The 16880-nt window shown below is 36.7% G+C and overlaps 1 protein-coding gene across 4 annotated transcripts in view; it reads right to left on the bottom strand.

Moving 5' to 3' along the window:
• dlgap2a (discs, large (Drosophila) homolog-associated protein 2a) overlaps window positions 1-16880 on the bottom strand; it is a 158327-nt gene that overhangs the window by 9533 nt on the left and 131914 nt on the right. For 3 of the 4 annotated variants that reach the window (XM_044142495.1, XM_044142497.1, XM_044142498.1), the window contains one exon: window positions 11355-16660. In XM_044142495.1, the coding sequence (XP_043998430.1) occupies window positions 14346-16660 (2315 nt within the window). In that variant the 3' untranslated portion in view covers window positions 11355-14345. Of the gene's footprint in view, window positions 1-6127; window positions 6514-11354; window positions 16661-16880 lie in introns of those variants that run through there. The other variant, XM_044142496.1, reaches the window with a different exon arrangement.

Here is a 16880-nt window from a genome sequence, read left to right as displayed (position 1 = left end):
AAAACGATTAATTGAACAATGCTTTGTGAAATGTTCAAAGCTCAGGGCATATTTTACCCATTTCATGTGTTTCCCTAAGCTGTCTAATGTCTTCCTTGCTCTACGTGAGGCTGTTTGTTTACTAATGTTCTCTAACATTACATAAATCAATGAAAGTTGTGTGGCATCATTGTTGGCTGTTCTCAGCAAGCATAGAGGCTATCATAAAAACACTACAAATTTGTAGTTTGATGGGTTATACTAACAAGAATCAGCTATTTTTGATGCCACTTATGATAATTCCTTTTAGAATTTTGAAAATAATGCCTAAGATATAAAGAATAGGCAACAACTGATGATATACCAAATACATAAAGGATGCAGGAAGTTTGTTTTTTGTTTTTTGATGATTCATACTTACAAAGAGCCTCTTCTTAAATCTAAGAAATTAGTGTCCCGTTCACACACGTTTTTTGTTGTATGTTTGATGAAATATCTGCTGTTTTTTTCTCTCTCTTCAGGCACACACAATAATGATCATATCTAGTGTAAATTGCAGCTGCAGGTTGTCTATGACACCGAGATACCATTAACCTTGCAGTTGGTGAGTGACCACTTTGTCTGCTAGCGGCATTTCTTAAGTGAAAAGGACTTAAAGTTAGCAGTTAGCAGATGTTCAGAAGGAAGCGCAGAGGTGTACAAATTTGTTTAAAAGTAACTTCCATGTTTTATTACATTATTCAAAAATGCCTGTGGTTAATTCAGGCTGTGAAAAAGAGTACGACTTGCAGCAGAAACCAGAAAGGCTGAACCCATGAATTGTTTGCAGGATTTAGGAAATGTTTGTGCTCAGGTACGAATCAATATTCTGTGGGAATGCACACAGAGGAGGTTGTTTAAGTAGGGAACACCTCAATAATTTGCTAATATTAAATAAGTCATAATTCTGACTAACTTAGCTCTTTGGCCTCTAGTTCGGGTCCATAATATTGATTAGATCTCGGATTTTGTTTAGAAAAACAATCTTTGCGGAGTGGTGGTGGCACAGGGATAAAGCGCGCGACCCATGTATGCGGCTATCACAAGTTCAAGTCCCGACTTGTTGACCTTTGCCAAATGTCTTCGTCCCCCCTCACAAGCTGCTTTCCCGTCCACTCACTGTCAAATAAAGGCCACTAGAGCCAAGAAAACCCTTTAAAAAAAAACTATCTTGCCTTAACACTTGCTTTCAATACTTCCCTGTGTTGCCATGATTACATTCACACAATCTTCAAAGACTCTTTGTGTGTCTTTGAAGATGACCCAGAGATTGTAAACACCTTATATAAGCTGTGAAAAAATTTAAAATATGACTTCAATAATTATTTTGTCTTTTAAAATAAACATAAAATCTTATTTAACAGTTGATGCTGTCACACAGCTCTTTTTGTAAACAGTTAATAAATGAACATGAACATGACAAGAAAATAAATCTGTTGAATGCTTCTGTTATACTTCCTTGTTTTGCAGTTCTTAAAAAGAAGTCAGAATCAGCCAGATTGGGAAGCATCAACATGTCAAAGCTTTGCAAACCACAAACATAGAAAATTGGCCACAAAATTCTGATCAGTGTACTTCTAATTTATCACGATCCAACAGCGTTTGCAGACTAAAACACTCTTTATCACACCATGGAGTTCTCCTTGCAGTCTAAATCCAAAACTATCTTCTTTCTCACTTTAAATATGTCTCTTCACAATTTCCTTTTCTTCTTCTTTGTTGTTCATCACCTCCCAAATTATGTCTTTCAACCTCTTTTTGTGAAGCATTCACATTAATTTCCTGCTGCCACAGTCTTTCTTCTTTCCCTGCAGACTGACAGATGTTTCTGTTTGTCATTTGAATACTTTTTTCTCCTGTTCAGCCTAGAGAGTCTTTTCTTTCAATGTGACAGATCCAGGTATGGTTTAAAAAGGGGTAACAAATAAAACAGCTGATGTTTTTAATCCTGATGTTAAGAGAAAAAAATTAGCTTTGCATGTCTTATTGGACATTTTGGAGCCATATTTTGACAGTTATTTTAAGTGTGTTGTATATCACTAACATGCACACCCTCCTGGCTTCTCAAGGATCTTGGGTATGTCCTGACTTTATTTAGGATCAAACAGTGCATGCAATGCAGTCACAATGCCAGCACTGTTTTCTTACAGCCAAACATAATTACTCTGGTAATGCCCAGACATGTGTTGACATTCATGTCAACTGGAGTTAATTTGTCTAATATTTGGTTCATGAAAAAAAATGCCTTCTCAGCTTTTTGGCAGCCTCTTGCCATCTGTCATGGTGCTAACATTTGGCTTAAAACACATCATGCTGACATAACTTCGGCAAAATATGTCTGCATGTCTTTTTTACAAATATGTTTACCCCAACTTTCATTTCTGTAAAATTTGGCAAAATAATCCAAAACAAATAAAAAAAATTATTTTAAAACATTGCAGTAGGATTACTGTGATAGAAGAGCTCAGGTAAACAATAATAGATGCGTATTTTGAAGGTATATATATTATCTTGCAAAATATTCATTAACCTTATGAGATTGCCAAACTTCATTTGATTGACATAGTAATGTGTAGTTGTTAAGTTGAAAGGGACAACGTTTTTACAAATAAAAGTCTGAGAAGTGTAAAGTGTGTTTGTTTTCTTTTCAATTAAACCAGTAAGGCTATTGGGGTATATCTCTAGTGGCTAGAGAATGAATGAAATTTTTCCATGCTTCTTTACAAAATATCTCAAGCCAAGTCAAATAAGACTTGGCTTATTTGACTTTTCAAAACACATTCCTTTGGAAACTTAACTTTGACTGGACCCTTCAATTATGATGCATACGTTGATCTAAATCATCCTACTCTATTTCTGGTTGTTGGTTTAGGGTTATTGTCCTGGTAGAAGTTTAACCTCTGCTCTATCGCAAGTATTTTTCTGTCTTTACTATTGTTTATTCCTCACAGCAAATGCTGTTAGTGTTCAAGATGAAAGCACAAAAAATTCAGTTCCTGTTTTATATAACTAGATCTGGATCTTTGCAGTTCCTCCAGATTTACAGAGCTCATGGAATAGCTGTATTTACAATGATAATAAATTATAGATAGACCGTATTTACTAATTGATTTCTTAAGGAACTGGATAACACTCCTCTTTATTTAGTATGGATACAAATTCATGTAGCGTCATTCAAATTCTTATATGTTAAGACCTTTTACAAATGTCTTCCATTTTAAATTAATCTTTAATTAATCTTTATGTTGATCTAAGACATAAGATCCAAATAAAACAAATTTAAGATTGTGTTTGTATTGTGACAAGATGCGGAAATGTAAAAGGGTGCAAATAATTTCACAAGGCCCTTTTTTAAACTCAACCTTTGGAATGAAGCGGTCAGCGTTTCATTCGGGGAGTGACATTTTTGAAGATCTATTTTGTATTCTGCTGGGTGTCTGAGAGAAGCTGTTAGCGAGAAGGAAATGAGTGTGCGGCAGCTTGCTGAGGTGACCTCCATTACTTTGTTTTAGACACAGAGCAAAGTCCTGCTCATGAAAAGAGAATGAGGGCTGATGAAAGACAAAACAGTCAGGGGGGCTGTGCGATTTAGGTCCAAAAGGATTACTTACCCTAAAGGCACTTTAGTGGTTGTACGCAGAAACACTTAGGTATGCACACGCTTTCACAAGCACGGTCTCAATGATCACAGTCACAATGACAGAACAGGTGTTAAAAATATGAGCATCAGCAGAAAGATATACACCTGGCAACTTTTCAAGCTTAAGTTTCAACCCCTCTGTTTACATGACCTCATCACGACGGTGCCAATTAAAAGAGTTTGCTGAGAATGTAATTGTTTTGCAGTTTAAAAACAGCAAAGATGCAGAGAAAGTGGCTTCAAGTAGTCCCTGTGGGAGACCCTGTGAAAAGTAAAGACAAGACTGTTGTCCATGAGATTAAAGATTTCGTTATTAAACTAGCTGACCTCTCACAGGATATTCTGCTGGGTGTCTGAGAGAAGGAGAATTTGTGCTGATTACACCACAAGTGGAAGGGAAGGCTGAATGTCTATATAGAATGATGAAGGGATCAACAGGGGTTCCCAGCTCTGCATTGATGTTTCAAATTCCAAAGGAGTCCTCTCTGCTGCTGTATTTAAGTCTTTTAAAAAATATTTTAAAGAAAACAAAGCTTTTAAGAAAAATAGGAATTCTCAACTTGAAAAGGTTGTAATAAAAACAAAGGACAATGAAATAAGAAAATTCTAATATTTACTGGGATTCTAATAGTGATGTCAGGTTTATTGACCAGAAATGCACTTGGAAAGAATCCAGAACATTTTGAAATGTGGCCTATAATTTATGCTTCATGGTGTACTTTAATTCAGCATATTATTTCAAATCAATACATTCTGACATGTGGTCTAGTGGAATTTCATTAATTTCCCTTGTTAGAGCTGCAAACAGGATTAAAGGAGATTTGTTACACTGAAGATTAATGTGACCTAATATTTGAGAACACAAAAGTGAAAGTTCAGCTCAGAGTGTCATTGCGGTTATCACGTACTGTCTCACTCCATATGTTAGTTGAGTCACACTGTGGCCATTTAGGAAATAAAATAATTCTGGCATAAATGCCCTCACATTTTATATTTGATCAGGATTTCAGTTTTGGATCTTCTAAAACATCTCTCTTTAGTTTGTATGTAAATTAACAAGCCCCGCTTGAGTTGGTGAATTTACATGAAAATATTCTGAATGAGCAAAATGTCTATGCTAGATCATATCCGCTAAGCATTATTCAACCAAACATGAATAGCAGGATCAACTGACTTTGAAGGAAATATTCATTAACTGACTTGTGCCCAAAGGCAACATCTGGCAATCAATAGACTTAATGTAATTTGGGTGTTAAATCAATCTTGACTAACAGACTTTCTGGGAAAAGGGAAAAGGCCATTACTTTGATTTCATTAGCACAAACTTAAAGAAATTCAAAACTCCCTGACTGAGTTTGATAGAGCAGTGTTGTTTTGTTTTGTTTTTCCACACACTCATTTCAATGTTTTTATATAAAATTGAATGCGACCAAGCACACTGTTCATTCAGTTCATACTTTTTCATTGTTAAAATTTGAGAGTTATCTGCAAGGAAGGAAAGAAACAAAGAAAGAATATTTATATATCAATTTCAACATTAATCTAAGTAAGGACAGAATGAAAACCACAATGCAGAAAGTATGGAAGAAAAGAACAATGGGATGGGAGGATGAAGTGAACTAGAAAGAACAAAGACAAAATGAGAAATTAAATCATGATAGTAGTCATAGCATCCATTTCCTTCATAGATGACCAGTTGATCATTAGCTGTAAAAAATAAATAACTAAGATGTTCTGAAAGAAAAGTAACATATATGGTCATGACACAGAAGAAAACTGTGAATTCCACGCCACGGATTCCAGTTTACACACACTAATAAAATGTGAGACATATTTCAAAGAAATAACAAGACTTGATATTCCAAAATTCTCCTTCAATTTTCTAATGCTAAGACTCATGTAACCTGTGTTTTTCTAAATGATGGCAAAAAGAGCAAGATAAGATAATGTGACAGTAGCTTTAATGAATAAGATCTCGCCTTTTGATTGTGTCTTTAAAGTAACACAAGTTGTTTACATCAGTAAAATCCACCGTACGTACAGGAGGAAGATAACAGTAGAAGATCATCAACACATAAAACTTGAAAAACTTCTAAATATAGGTATGAATTACCTTTAGGTGATAAGCAGAGCATAAAAGAAATTACTTGGTTGAATCATCAGTGTGGTTGAAAACAACGAGGGAAGGGAAGCGTTATTAAGGGAGGAGTGAATGAAACGGTGAGTATACTACCATTCACCCAAAGCTGCTCCAGCATGCATTGAATCTTAATTAAATGGTTTGCGGAGCGATGACTCACTCCTGCTATTTTTAGCTGTACAGAGGACAGCACTGTTTCTCTGCTGAATTTATGAGTGTGATACTTCTCTGGATTATTAAATCTCTGCATAATTTAGGGTTGAGAATTGATGGACTCATGTGATCAAGTGAGGGATGTTTTTGCTGTGCACATTTATCTGATGACTGACCTGTATCCCTATAGAGGACCGGGGGGTTTTCAAGTACTCCTCAGCCTTGGACACCAGGATTGCCTTGTCACAGGTGAGCACTGAGCTGTGAGAGTCTGTGGATGGATGCCTTTTCCCTGCCATGATTCCAGCTGCCTCCATAGCTATTGTCACGGCCTTGGTGCTATCCAGGCTGTCGGTGGAATTGTAGAGGGCCCTTCCTGGCGTCAGCCCAAGAGCGAGGCCATCGGGGGCCCATAGGCCGCCATGAGGGTGCCGCCCCTCGTGGTAGGCATCCTGGGTGGATTCAGTGCTGCTCTGGGCTGTGATGGAGATGAGCGGTTTAGAGGTGGTGCGAGGTGGTACTGGAGGGGGGGTCTTCTTGTAGCTCGGTGTGTAGGTGATGGCTAAAAAAGATAGGGGGACATGTTTTTAAAAGGTCAAATAATTAACCAGGAGCAGATTATTGTTTTATAAACAAAGAACAAAAATACTCACGTTGTACTTGTAACCTTTTTCAGTAAAACATATTACCATAAAATTTGCTGCTTATTCTTAATATTATATAAAAATATGAAAAAAGAATCAAGAAACTGTGTAATCTATAGGCAATATTGCGACTACACAAAAAATTGTCAGATTTGACATTACATTTCAAAATTAGATGTAATGAGAACAACTTTATATTCCATACTTGTGATATGAGTATCAAAATATGGATGTTTTAATTGTATTCAAAAAATGTTTTGTCTAAACGTCTCTGAATATTAGAAATGCTCTGGCTGAACAGCTGTTTGTGCTGATGTTTCTTCATCGAACTATGGGAACCACACACCTGACGCAGTACACCTGAATAAATGAGCGGAACAAACAGATTGATTTCACAACACAGTATGCACTCTTTCCTGTTCAACAGCTTGTGGTTTTGTAAGCTGAGAAATAAAAGGAGTTTCCATGACGTTCTATGACCTGTAACCAGATCTGAATTTCTAACCAGGACTGTTTGCAATTTAATCTCAGGAATCAGGATATACATGCTTTCCTTTAATACTGAGATGTCCAAGGAACATGCTTTCTTTCAATATTCAGATATTTAGGGAAATCATGTGTTTAAGACAAACAAAGTGCAGATAACCCCCCCCCCGCCTCCCCTCAAAAAACATGAGGATGACAACTTGAATACAAAGCTCCTAGTTATAGTAAGACATATTGTATATTTGAATTTTTCCAGAAATGTGAGAATAAAATTTTCATTTTTCTTTCAAAGGATTTTGAATGCTTTCTTCAATTCAGAAACACAATAAGTGTACTGGCATCAGACAATTTATGTATAAAGATTGTGCATTTTGTCTTTGCTGAAACTGATCTATTCTACATTTCAACTAAAACGCTGCGAGAATGTTTTAGATGAAAAGTTTTTGCAAAATGCTTCATCTAAATGCTTATAAAAAAACTTCAGACTTATATAACTCTATATAGTTAATTTTATATCTCTTCCAGGTTGATATGTGAGAAACAGCTTCTGGATGAGAGAGGATTTTGTTTTTAGCTGGTGTTTTAAAATGAAAAGGTCCTCTATCTCTATCTTTCGTTAACAATACAAGAGGGAAAAAATGGTTGGAAGTATTATAAAATATTTTAAAGTAATGGACTAGTGATCAGTGTGAGGCATTTATCAGGCATGAATGATGGTGGAAAAATCAGAGATGCAATACATAGCACCCATACGGACGATCCTGCTCAAGGAAAGCTGACAACTCTCATCTTCTTACTTCGTCCACTTGCTGACAGAAAGAAGGGGGATTATTTTTTGAAATGCAAATGAGAGGTTGGAGTTAATCTTTAGGATGACAGACTGATGAACAGATCACAAACACATTCTGCGATTTTCTAACTCTGAGATAAAAGCTCACACAGTGGAGTTTCATCCTGAAACATTTAAAGCAGAAGTATGCTGCATGCATTTTTGATCAAAGCTTAAAGAGTATTTAGTTACTCTGAACCAAAGAAAGAAGGAAAATCACTCATTGAAGTTTATATTGTGGGTTCATCATTTTAGGTAGGGATTTAAGATGTGGTAATCTGTGTTTTCTTTTCTGTTGTACATATGATGCATCACACAAATTTGTTGAAAAACCTTTTGTTAATCTCAAACTCCAACCAAGCTTCAAAAAAGATGTGATGCTGAATTAATAGCATTGCAACCTAATTACAATGCAGACAGAACACTATAATTACAACATAAGCAAATTGTGCTAGAAAAAAAGGGTTCTTTGTTTTGTAATATACAAATTGCATTGTTTTACTGTGAAAATTAAGCCCTCTAACAATCATCGGCCTTTAGTTCACCTGTATTTTTAAAGTCAATACATAATCTGATCTGTGCAGCGTATTTTGCTCTAAGCCGTTAATGACTCATATTGCCAAAATGAACTTGTTGTGGACGCAGCCATGCATGCTAAAGAAAACAAAAACAGACTACCACAGAAGGTAGACTGGAGATTTTAAGCGCAAGAATAGTAGATACATTTGAGTTTTCATCCGCTTGAGCATGTTTGTGCACATGACAGCTAGAAAGGATATATTTGGGAGTGTGGAACGATCTGGGGAAGGAAAGCGTTGACCCGTTCTGAGGACATGATTCAGCAGGAGGACAGAAACAGTGCCATTATTAGCCAGAGAGTCATGCAAAGGGTAGTCATAATTCCTGTGGCCCTCTTGGCTGTGGCATTACTATTCAGCATTTAGTAATGCCACAACTCAAACAAATCCCTCTGGAAGATAGACAATACATTGCTTTGCAATAGTATTCATAGCCCTTGAACTTTTCCATATTTTGTGATTGTACAACTGGATACTAACACATTTTTAGGGAATTTTAGAAAAAAAAGGAAACAGAAAGAAGTGCAAAAAAAAAAAACAGTTAAAAAAAAATAGCATGCATTTGTATTAAGTTGTTCTCACTCTGGTATACGTACATGATAATCAATTCAAACAATTGCATTTAGAACTTATCTGATCAGTAAAACAAGTCCCCTCGTTCGTGATTTAATCTCACAATTAACTCAGCTGTTCTGTGAAGCCTCAGAGAATTTTCCATGAATGAACATCTAGAGTATTTTTGAGTAGAGAAATGGGCAAAGAAATTTCTAAAATTGTGGTACGTGTGTGCTATCTTTCTAATTTGTGGAGGTACATGACAAGGTCTACAGCAAAGATCCAGTGAAAAGTGATTTTGCACAATATTGTATTAACTCTGTAGGGCTGAAAACATCACATTTACTTGGTGAATTGTAATTTGTTTGCATCATAAAATAACATAAGAAGCAAGGACTTTTATGTTATATATTAAAAACATTTAATATGCATGAATAATATAGCAAGACACTTAAAATGTTTGAAATGGAGCACTGGGAAGTTTTAAGGATAGTCAAAATACTCAGTGTGAACAGCATTTGAATGATCTCCCTTGATCACCAGTGAAACCTGACTCCAACATCTACCATTGTGCCAGATGTTCTGGTTAAATGAAGACACACAGGTGGTGATTCAAACACTCCATCACTTTTCAGATCCCTCTATCTATCAGGCCTGCCTCGTATACCAACACAGGTGTCAGGATTTGAAATGGTTGTGGGAGTGGAGGGGAGATGAGTGTCAGGTCATTAAGTGTCTCTTTCTCTTCCCATTTGTATTTATCACTACAAAAGAAATATGGGTGCTTGTTTTGCAAAAGGCTGGATTTTAAGGATATTCTAATGACCTGGAGGAGGTAGAAGATTGATGGTAGACTCCATTATTGGCACAATCACAAGCACTGCAGACAAAAACAATGAGCAAAGTAACTCAAAAATAGCCACAACATATAAGTCGCAGACTGCATGAATCATGATTCAAGCTTACTTAAACTGGCTGGGGAAATTTTTAAAGTAAGTAACACAGTGATGAATCACTGTTTGCAATAAAACTGCAAATATAATTTTGTTGCCAGTCTGTCTTGCAGATAACAGGGAGGTTATTTACTATCCTAAAATTCTTTTTTACTGTTGAACCAGTGTTTAACTGCATTTATTTAGGGTCCTGTAAATACTGCATCCACACAGGACGTGTAAGTATCTTTATGTCACAGGTTACATGCATGACAAGTAGATAGATCACAATAGGAGGAGGCTCAAGGCATTTAGTGTTATGTTTCCCAGTGATATGGCAGATGTTAGTTGTGTTTAAAAGATGCTGGATGACAATGCAATCATAAATATGTCTGATGGCAGAAGAGAAAGCATTTTCGACCATTATATCTGTCAAGGTAAAACTCAGACACTTTTATGTCGATAGGAATCAGACTTTCACTCACAAAATAGCAGCACAAAACAATGGTGAGCCCCTCCATTGAGGGTTGAGGAATATAACATTGCAAATGCAAAATAATGAATGACCTGTTCTTGTATAGCTTTTTATCTTGTCCAGAAGACCCTAAAGGGCTTTTCACTACATTCAGCCATTCATCCATTCACACACACAACCACATGCTGATGGTGGTGAGTTACGACATTGTAGCCAAAACTGCATAGTCTGACAGAGGCAAGGTTGCCAGGCACAGCAGGCAACTGTACTGTTGCCACTGCTGCTCTAACAGATGATCCATGATGAGAACTAAAACAGACATAACAACCATTTCACATCAGTTGTGACTACTCTTTCCCATTGTTAGTTAGGACTTGTGAAGGTAATAACTAACTTTAAAGTTTTGTTAAACTATACAAAAGTAAGAATACCTGCTTTTGTGACAAAATAAAATTAAGCAAGTATAATGGTTCACATGTAGGGAACGCCGAATGTGAACGGATTAGTTAAACACAAAACATACATATTATTAAAGTTAGGATAAAATATGAGGCTGCAGAGGCTAACAAAATAAGACTTGTCAGGGAGAAAAAAGAACTGGCTTTCTGAAAAAAGTTGAACTTTCCATCACTATAACTACCAGTCAGTTTCTCAAAAGTCAAACAATTTCAAGCTTTGAGAAAAAATTATAGAAAAAAAAGATTTTGATAATATAATTTTTAGATATAAAATTAAATTAAATAAAAGATCATTTATTTAGCTTCTTCTTTAAAACCACATATTTATTTGCAGTTGAATTACATAATAAATCATTCATAATGACAAACACAAGTCAATGGCTCATCGGTAACAAATTCAGTGTATCTCAAAGACGACTGACTATTGAAGCAGTTTATTTTTGGACTTCATGTTACATGTAAACATAATACCAGTGTGCTACGTCGCGAGAACATTTTACAAAAGAATTTGTCTCTTAAGAGGCCCAGGGTGGTAAAAAAGTGGTGAATTTGGTGAATATGTTTAAAATAAATGCATCAGAAAACCCCCAATTAACTTCCCTGCCTTTCGTAAAGTTTTCAGATTCATCCAATTAAGAAAACCTTCATAAAGTGCTTTGCATATTTTCAATTCAAGATAATACGCAAGAAGATTTTCTACTGATGTTCTGCTTGAAAATTAATTTGGATTCAAAGCTCATTATAAGAATCCACCCTTGAGTTGGCTATTCCATATAGAGCCAATTAAACAGACTGAGAAAACATATATAACACATCCTGTGAATGGCTTGTAGACCATTAATGGTACAGAATTCTGTGTCTCCATTGGTGTGGAGGCTCCTTTCATTGTGCTGAAAATCAGAATGAACTGGACCAAGGACTGAGGCACGGTTTATGAAATGCACAAAATATTGAGGCAATCATCAGTCATGCACCATTATAACAGTAACTTCTTCACTCAGTGTCACACATGTTAAAAATAGCCACTCAATGGTTTACAATAGTTTTTTTTCCGGAAGAAACACAATTCAACAAGTAATTACACTTATGTCTCATTGGTATTACATTCTCAAACTTTGATTCCTGAGGAATAAGATATTTAAATTAAAAAAATAGACAAACACCTCTTGCTATGTTTGTTGTTATAATCGGACAAGTCAAGTTATCATTTAATAACTTATGTACAGTATTTATATATTTTCAAATTAAGGAATAGACAGGGAAATACAAGTATTACACATATCAGTATTTTTCTCAGTAAATAGATTTTGACAACAAATTCACATCCATTGTTGGTAGCAATCTCCACATACAAAGAAACCAAAACAAGTCCTTTATAAATTCATGCGAATGTGGCATGGCCAAGGTAACAAGCATGAAGAAAAGTGGTAAGAAGGCATAAAAAGCCAATAAATTAGCTGAAATTTTGTATTTTTTAGAAAGTGATCCTGTCCTCTAACATCAGTTAGTTTAATGATTAGTGATGGTCAATTAAAAGATTCCCAATTTTAAAAGTATCACACAAGAAACATCTCATCATGGGTACAAGTAGGGAGTGTTTTCTTGACCTTTGTATTATATTCTGAGACCAGTGTACCAATTTAAGATACCAATTTACCATCAACCAGCCACAACCAGGTCCTCCTTTTGAAATTTCTTGTAGTCAAAATTCTAAACAGATGAGTTTTCCTAGGATTTGAGAGCAAAGGACCACATGCAAATGGATTAGGTAACAATTTCAGTTTTTCAAAGTAAATATATAGTGATGAGCCCAAAAGCAGTGTCTTTGTGAAGGGTCACAATTTAAGACTCCACTGCTGAAGAAAAAAAAAAAAAAAACAGTTGAAGGTTGTTTAATGTTTTCCGCAAAAATCATAAACAACCCATTGATTTCATAGGAGAATGTTGTATGGTTTGATGAAACCAAAACTGACCACTTGGATGTGATTGCACTGACCATCTTTGCACAGGTTTTGCATTCCAGTTGCCCAAAATATAAATTAACTTGTTTTGATTTCTTTGAATTTAAAATAACATACGGTGCTGATTTTATGTTGCTTGGCCTAATAGAAATATATTTACCAAGAAAAACTCAAGATTTGCTTGTACCCCTACATATATTTCAATCCAGCAATGTGTTTGCATGTGGAGAAGGTTTGATACCAAAATGTTTGTGTGCATTTTGTGATTTTGTTCTGCATCTAAAAATGCTACATATCTAAACTGTACCTGCACAAATAGTCAAAAGGGTGAATTATTAGTTCGGTTTCCAATAAGATACAGTTGTTTCATTAAAAATTTACTCCATCAAAAAGTAATATTTAGCTATTTACTTTAAGCTGCCTTTATTTTGGAAAATTGTACAAATGAAAGGCAGACTTGCACTTTGCACAACCAATAATGACTGATTAACATCTTAACATGTTAATGAATATAATGATGAAGGGCAATAATATCTTATAAAAAACCCAACTTTTTTTCAAGTGAGCTTTAATGTGGGGAGGGTTCTTAACTATTTTAAGCTACAGATAATATTTTACAACTTCCCTCTGGCTTGTCTTCTTACAATCGTTACAGTACAGTGGTCAATCTCACTCTAAGATTGTGCAAAAAGCATTTCGCAGCATCAGAAGTCCATCCAACAGCTCACGTGGTAAACAGTGCATCTTTATAGTTATATGATAACTACCAATACATGTTTCACTCCATATTAGAGTGGCAAAGCAGCTCAACATAGATTCAGAGAAAGTGTCTATCGTTTTTACAACGATTGTCAGGATCTCGTACCACCAGTTAATCACTGTCTCTTTTTAAACAGGCGTGTAAAACTATGACAATACGAGAACATTTCAAATCAGTTTGTTTCAAGATTTGAAGTAGCACATTTAAAATTGTCCAAAATGATAGCCGTTTAATTATATTTATAAAGTTTAAAGCAGTGGTTCCCAAACCTTATCCTCAAGTATTTGTGGCCTGCATGTTTTAGGTGTCTCCTTACTTCCAAACACCTGATTTAAATAAATGGTTGATTAGCATATGATGGCTGCAGAGGAGGCCATAAAATCATTTGAATCAGGTGTGTTGGAACAGAAACACATTTAAATCATGCAGAGTGAGGGTACTTAAGGGCAAGATTTAGGAACGACTGGTTTAAAGATTATATACAGTCAGCATATCTGCCACCACAGAGGGGTCACTACATTCCTGTTGTGTCCTGTGATCCATAAAATGTAGTTTTGTTTCTGGCAATCCCTTTCTTTCCAATACAGTTCTAGAAACGAGTAGTTCCTCCAATGCCTCTTTAAGATCCTTGTATTGTTCTTCAATTCACTTGATGCTACAATGACCTTCAAATATAACTAGAGCTACATTTTGTCTGCTGAGAATGAGGTATGTGCTCAAAGGGTAAGAGACACATATGTGATTTCTGAACTGTTGTATTCATATCTACCACTCCATAGTTCAACACTGGCGCTCCTGCGCACCGTGTCACTCCTTTTTTCTCTCTTCTGCCATCTGTACCACAAAAAGCCATGCTCCATTGAGGATCTCTCTGAACTGCCTGTGGTCTCCTCTTCAACAGGACCTGCAGTCTCCTGGGATAGAGCCACACACTCCAGTGTCTCGGTCATCACATCATCTGATGGAGGAATTTCTTGAAAGTCTGGTGATGATGGTTCTGTATCAGGCAGCGCAGGATCTGGTGTTGAGCTTGTAGGTCCAAAGTCTATTTCCAGTGATGAATCTGGGGATACTGAACTGGGTGGTGAAATTGTAACAGTGACCTGTGGAATTAGTACTTTGGACATTTCTGAATTATCATCATAAGTATCTAAATCTGGTAAAGGGGAACTCTGAGAATCAAACTGGTATAAAGGAGGTTCACCATCATCAACATTAAATGATGAATCTGCACTCACGTTGAAAGGCTCTGGTTCAGGGTCCATAAACACAGAATCAAGGTCATCCTGATCCAGTGAGGTTAGCATGACTATATCAAAGTGGACTAAATCAGCATGATAAATTGGGGTGTTATCCAGCGGTTCTGGAAGAGGTGGCCACTCTGTGTCTTGGAATTCTGGGTCAGTATTTGGCTGAGATTCTGTTGAACTGAAAGCAAAGGCTGAACCAGGAATTACTTGCTCTGGAGGAGTATCAGAAGGATAATCGGGATCACTGATACTAGGATAAATATTTGTGTCACTATCAGTTGAACTTGCTGGAGATCCTACATCAAAGTGCTCTGAGACCACAATTGATGGACATTTGATCCCAGTTTCTGGATAATTTGATTTAACATTATCAGAATCAGTTGACTGAATGTCACAGACTGGTGTTGTATCTTTGAAAGGGTTTGACGAAGACACCAAGGGTATTTTTGATGTTTTTGACCCTATCTCTGTTGAATCATTAGGATCAGATCCCTCTGCTCCTGAAAGATGTAAAGACTCTGTAGGTGGGTCTTGATGGATGGCCTGTGGCTTCTCAACATTGACAGGACCATCAATCTCTTGATTTGGGGTTACGTCATAATCATATTCCTCTGGTGGAGACACAGTAACTGTAGGGACTGGATATGGTAGTTTTATCTTGTCTCTTTCAATTTGTTCTGGGACTTGGGATTTTGTAACATCAGTATGAGATTGTTTACCATGTGAAAGGGACTCATTAGCTGGGCCCACATCTTTTAGTTGGTGAGTGACAAGGATTTCTTGTTTCACTGTAGATGAATCCTGAGGGTGTTCGAGGACTTTTTCTGATGAGAGCAAAGCAGTCTCCTGAGTGATTATTGCCTCATTTGTGAGAGAAGCAGACAAAGTTACATTATCTTTGAATGGCAGTTCCAAGTCTGGCTTAGATGTGGATGATACCACAGAGGAATCAATTGGCTCTGGTTTAACTGTTCTACTTGAGCAAGGAAGTATTGGATCTAGAGAGAGTGGGATGGCACTCTCTACAAACATGGACTGCGGACAAGCAAGAATGCTTGGGTCCATTGAAAGCTGTTTTGGCAAATTTCGGCGAGAACTTTTCTTTTCCTCATTCTCCTCTGGACAATTAACAGCTGCATCAGCAGTGCTTTGTCTTACCAGGGCTTTGCTTCTGGCCTGAATTCCTACAGATACTTTGGATATCTGTGGATTTTTCTCTCTTGCTCCCCCAATCCCTTTGTCTGTGGATGTTGTTGCAACTCCTCCTCCGCCAAAGCCTGTCCCCACTCTAGTTCCTGTTCCTGAACCAGTCACAGCACCTTTGCTTAAGCCTGCTCCAGTTCCTGCTGCCATTCCACCACCTTGAGGAGACCATGTGTTGTAATGCTGTGTGAAAGTGTTGAAATTACTGTTGAAAGCACGAAGCTCCTTACATAGATCCCGCCTGAGTTCAGCCAGTTCTCGACGCATGGCGGAAACTTCTTCCTTCCACTGCATGCTGATAGCTGCAGCTAATGTGGCAGACTCTTTTATACTAGCTTGGATGGCTTTTGGTGAAGGTCTTTCAGGAGCACTAGATCTTGGGGATCGAAAGAGGCTTGGAGAAACAGGTGGCCCAGATATAGGTTTTGCAGTAGCCCCCACAGCATCTTGGTTGTAAAGCCTGTCTCTTCTGATGGGGCACCCAAGATCATCATGTGTCAATGGGGCTGCATCTGCCAAATCCTCAGGTATACTGTCTTGATCAGGTAAACAAGTTTCTTCCTGCACATAATTTCTGTCTGCAAGACAAATGTAAACATGAATCTGTAATATAGCCACAGGTATGAACAGCTGGAGATATTGTGCTTTTCATACTTAATATTATGTCATGCTATGAATGTCTTGAGTCAAGAGATATCTGTGATATCAGGATTCAAGCAATAATTTAAGAGAATTATTCCAATTAGTTTCTAATTAAATTTGAAATTAGATATGTACATACACTGTATAAAAAGACAC

Source organism: Gambusia affinis, linkage group LG16 (assembly GCF_019740435.1).
Source record: "Gambusia affinis linkage group LG16, SWU_Gaff_1.0, whole genome shotgun sequence".
Classification (NCBI taxonomy): domain Eukaryota; kingdom Metazoa; phylum Chordata; class Actinopteri; order Cyprinodontiformes; family Poeciliidae; genus Gambusia; species Gambusia affinis.
Note: the sequence above shows the minus strand (reverse complement) of the source record. Positions and strands in the feature narration are given on the sequence as shown.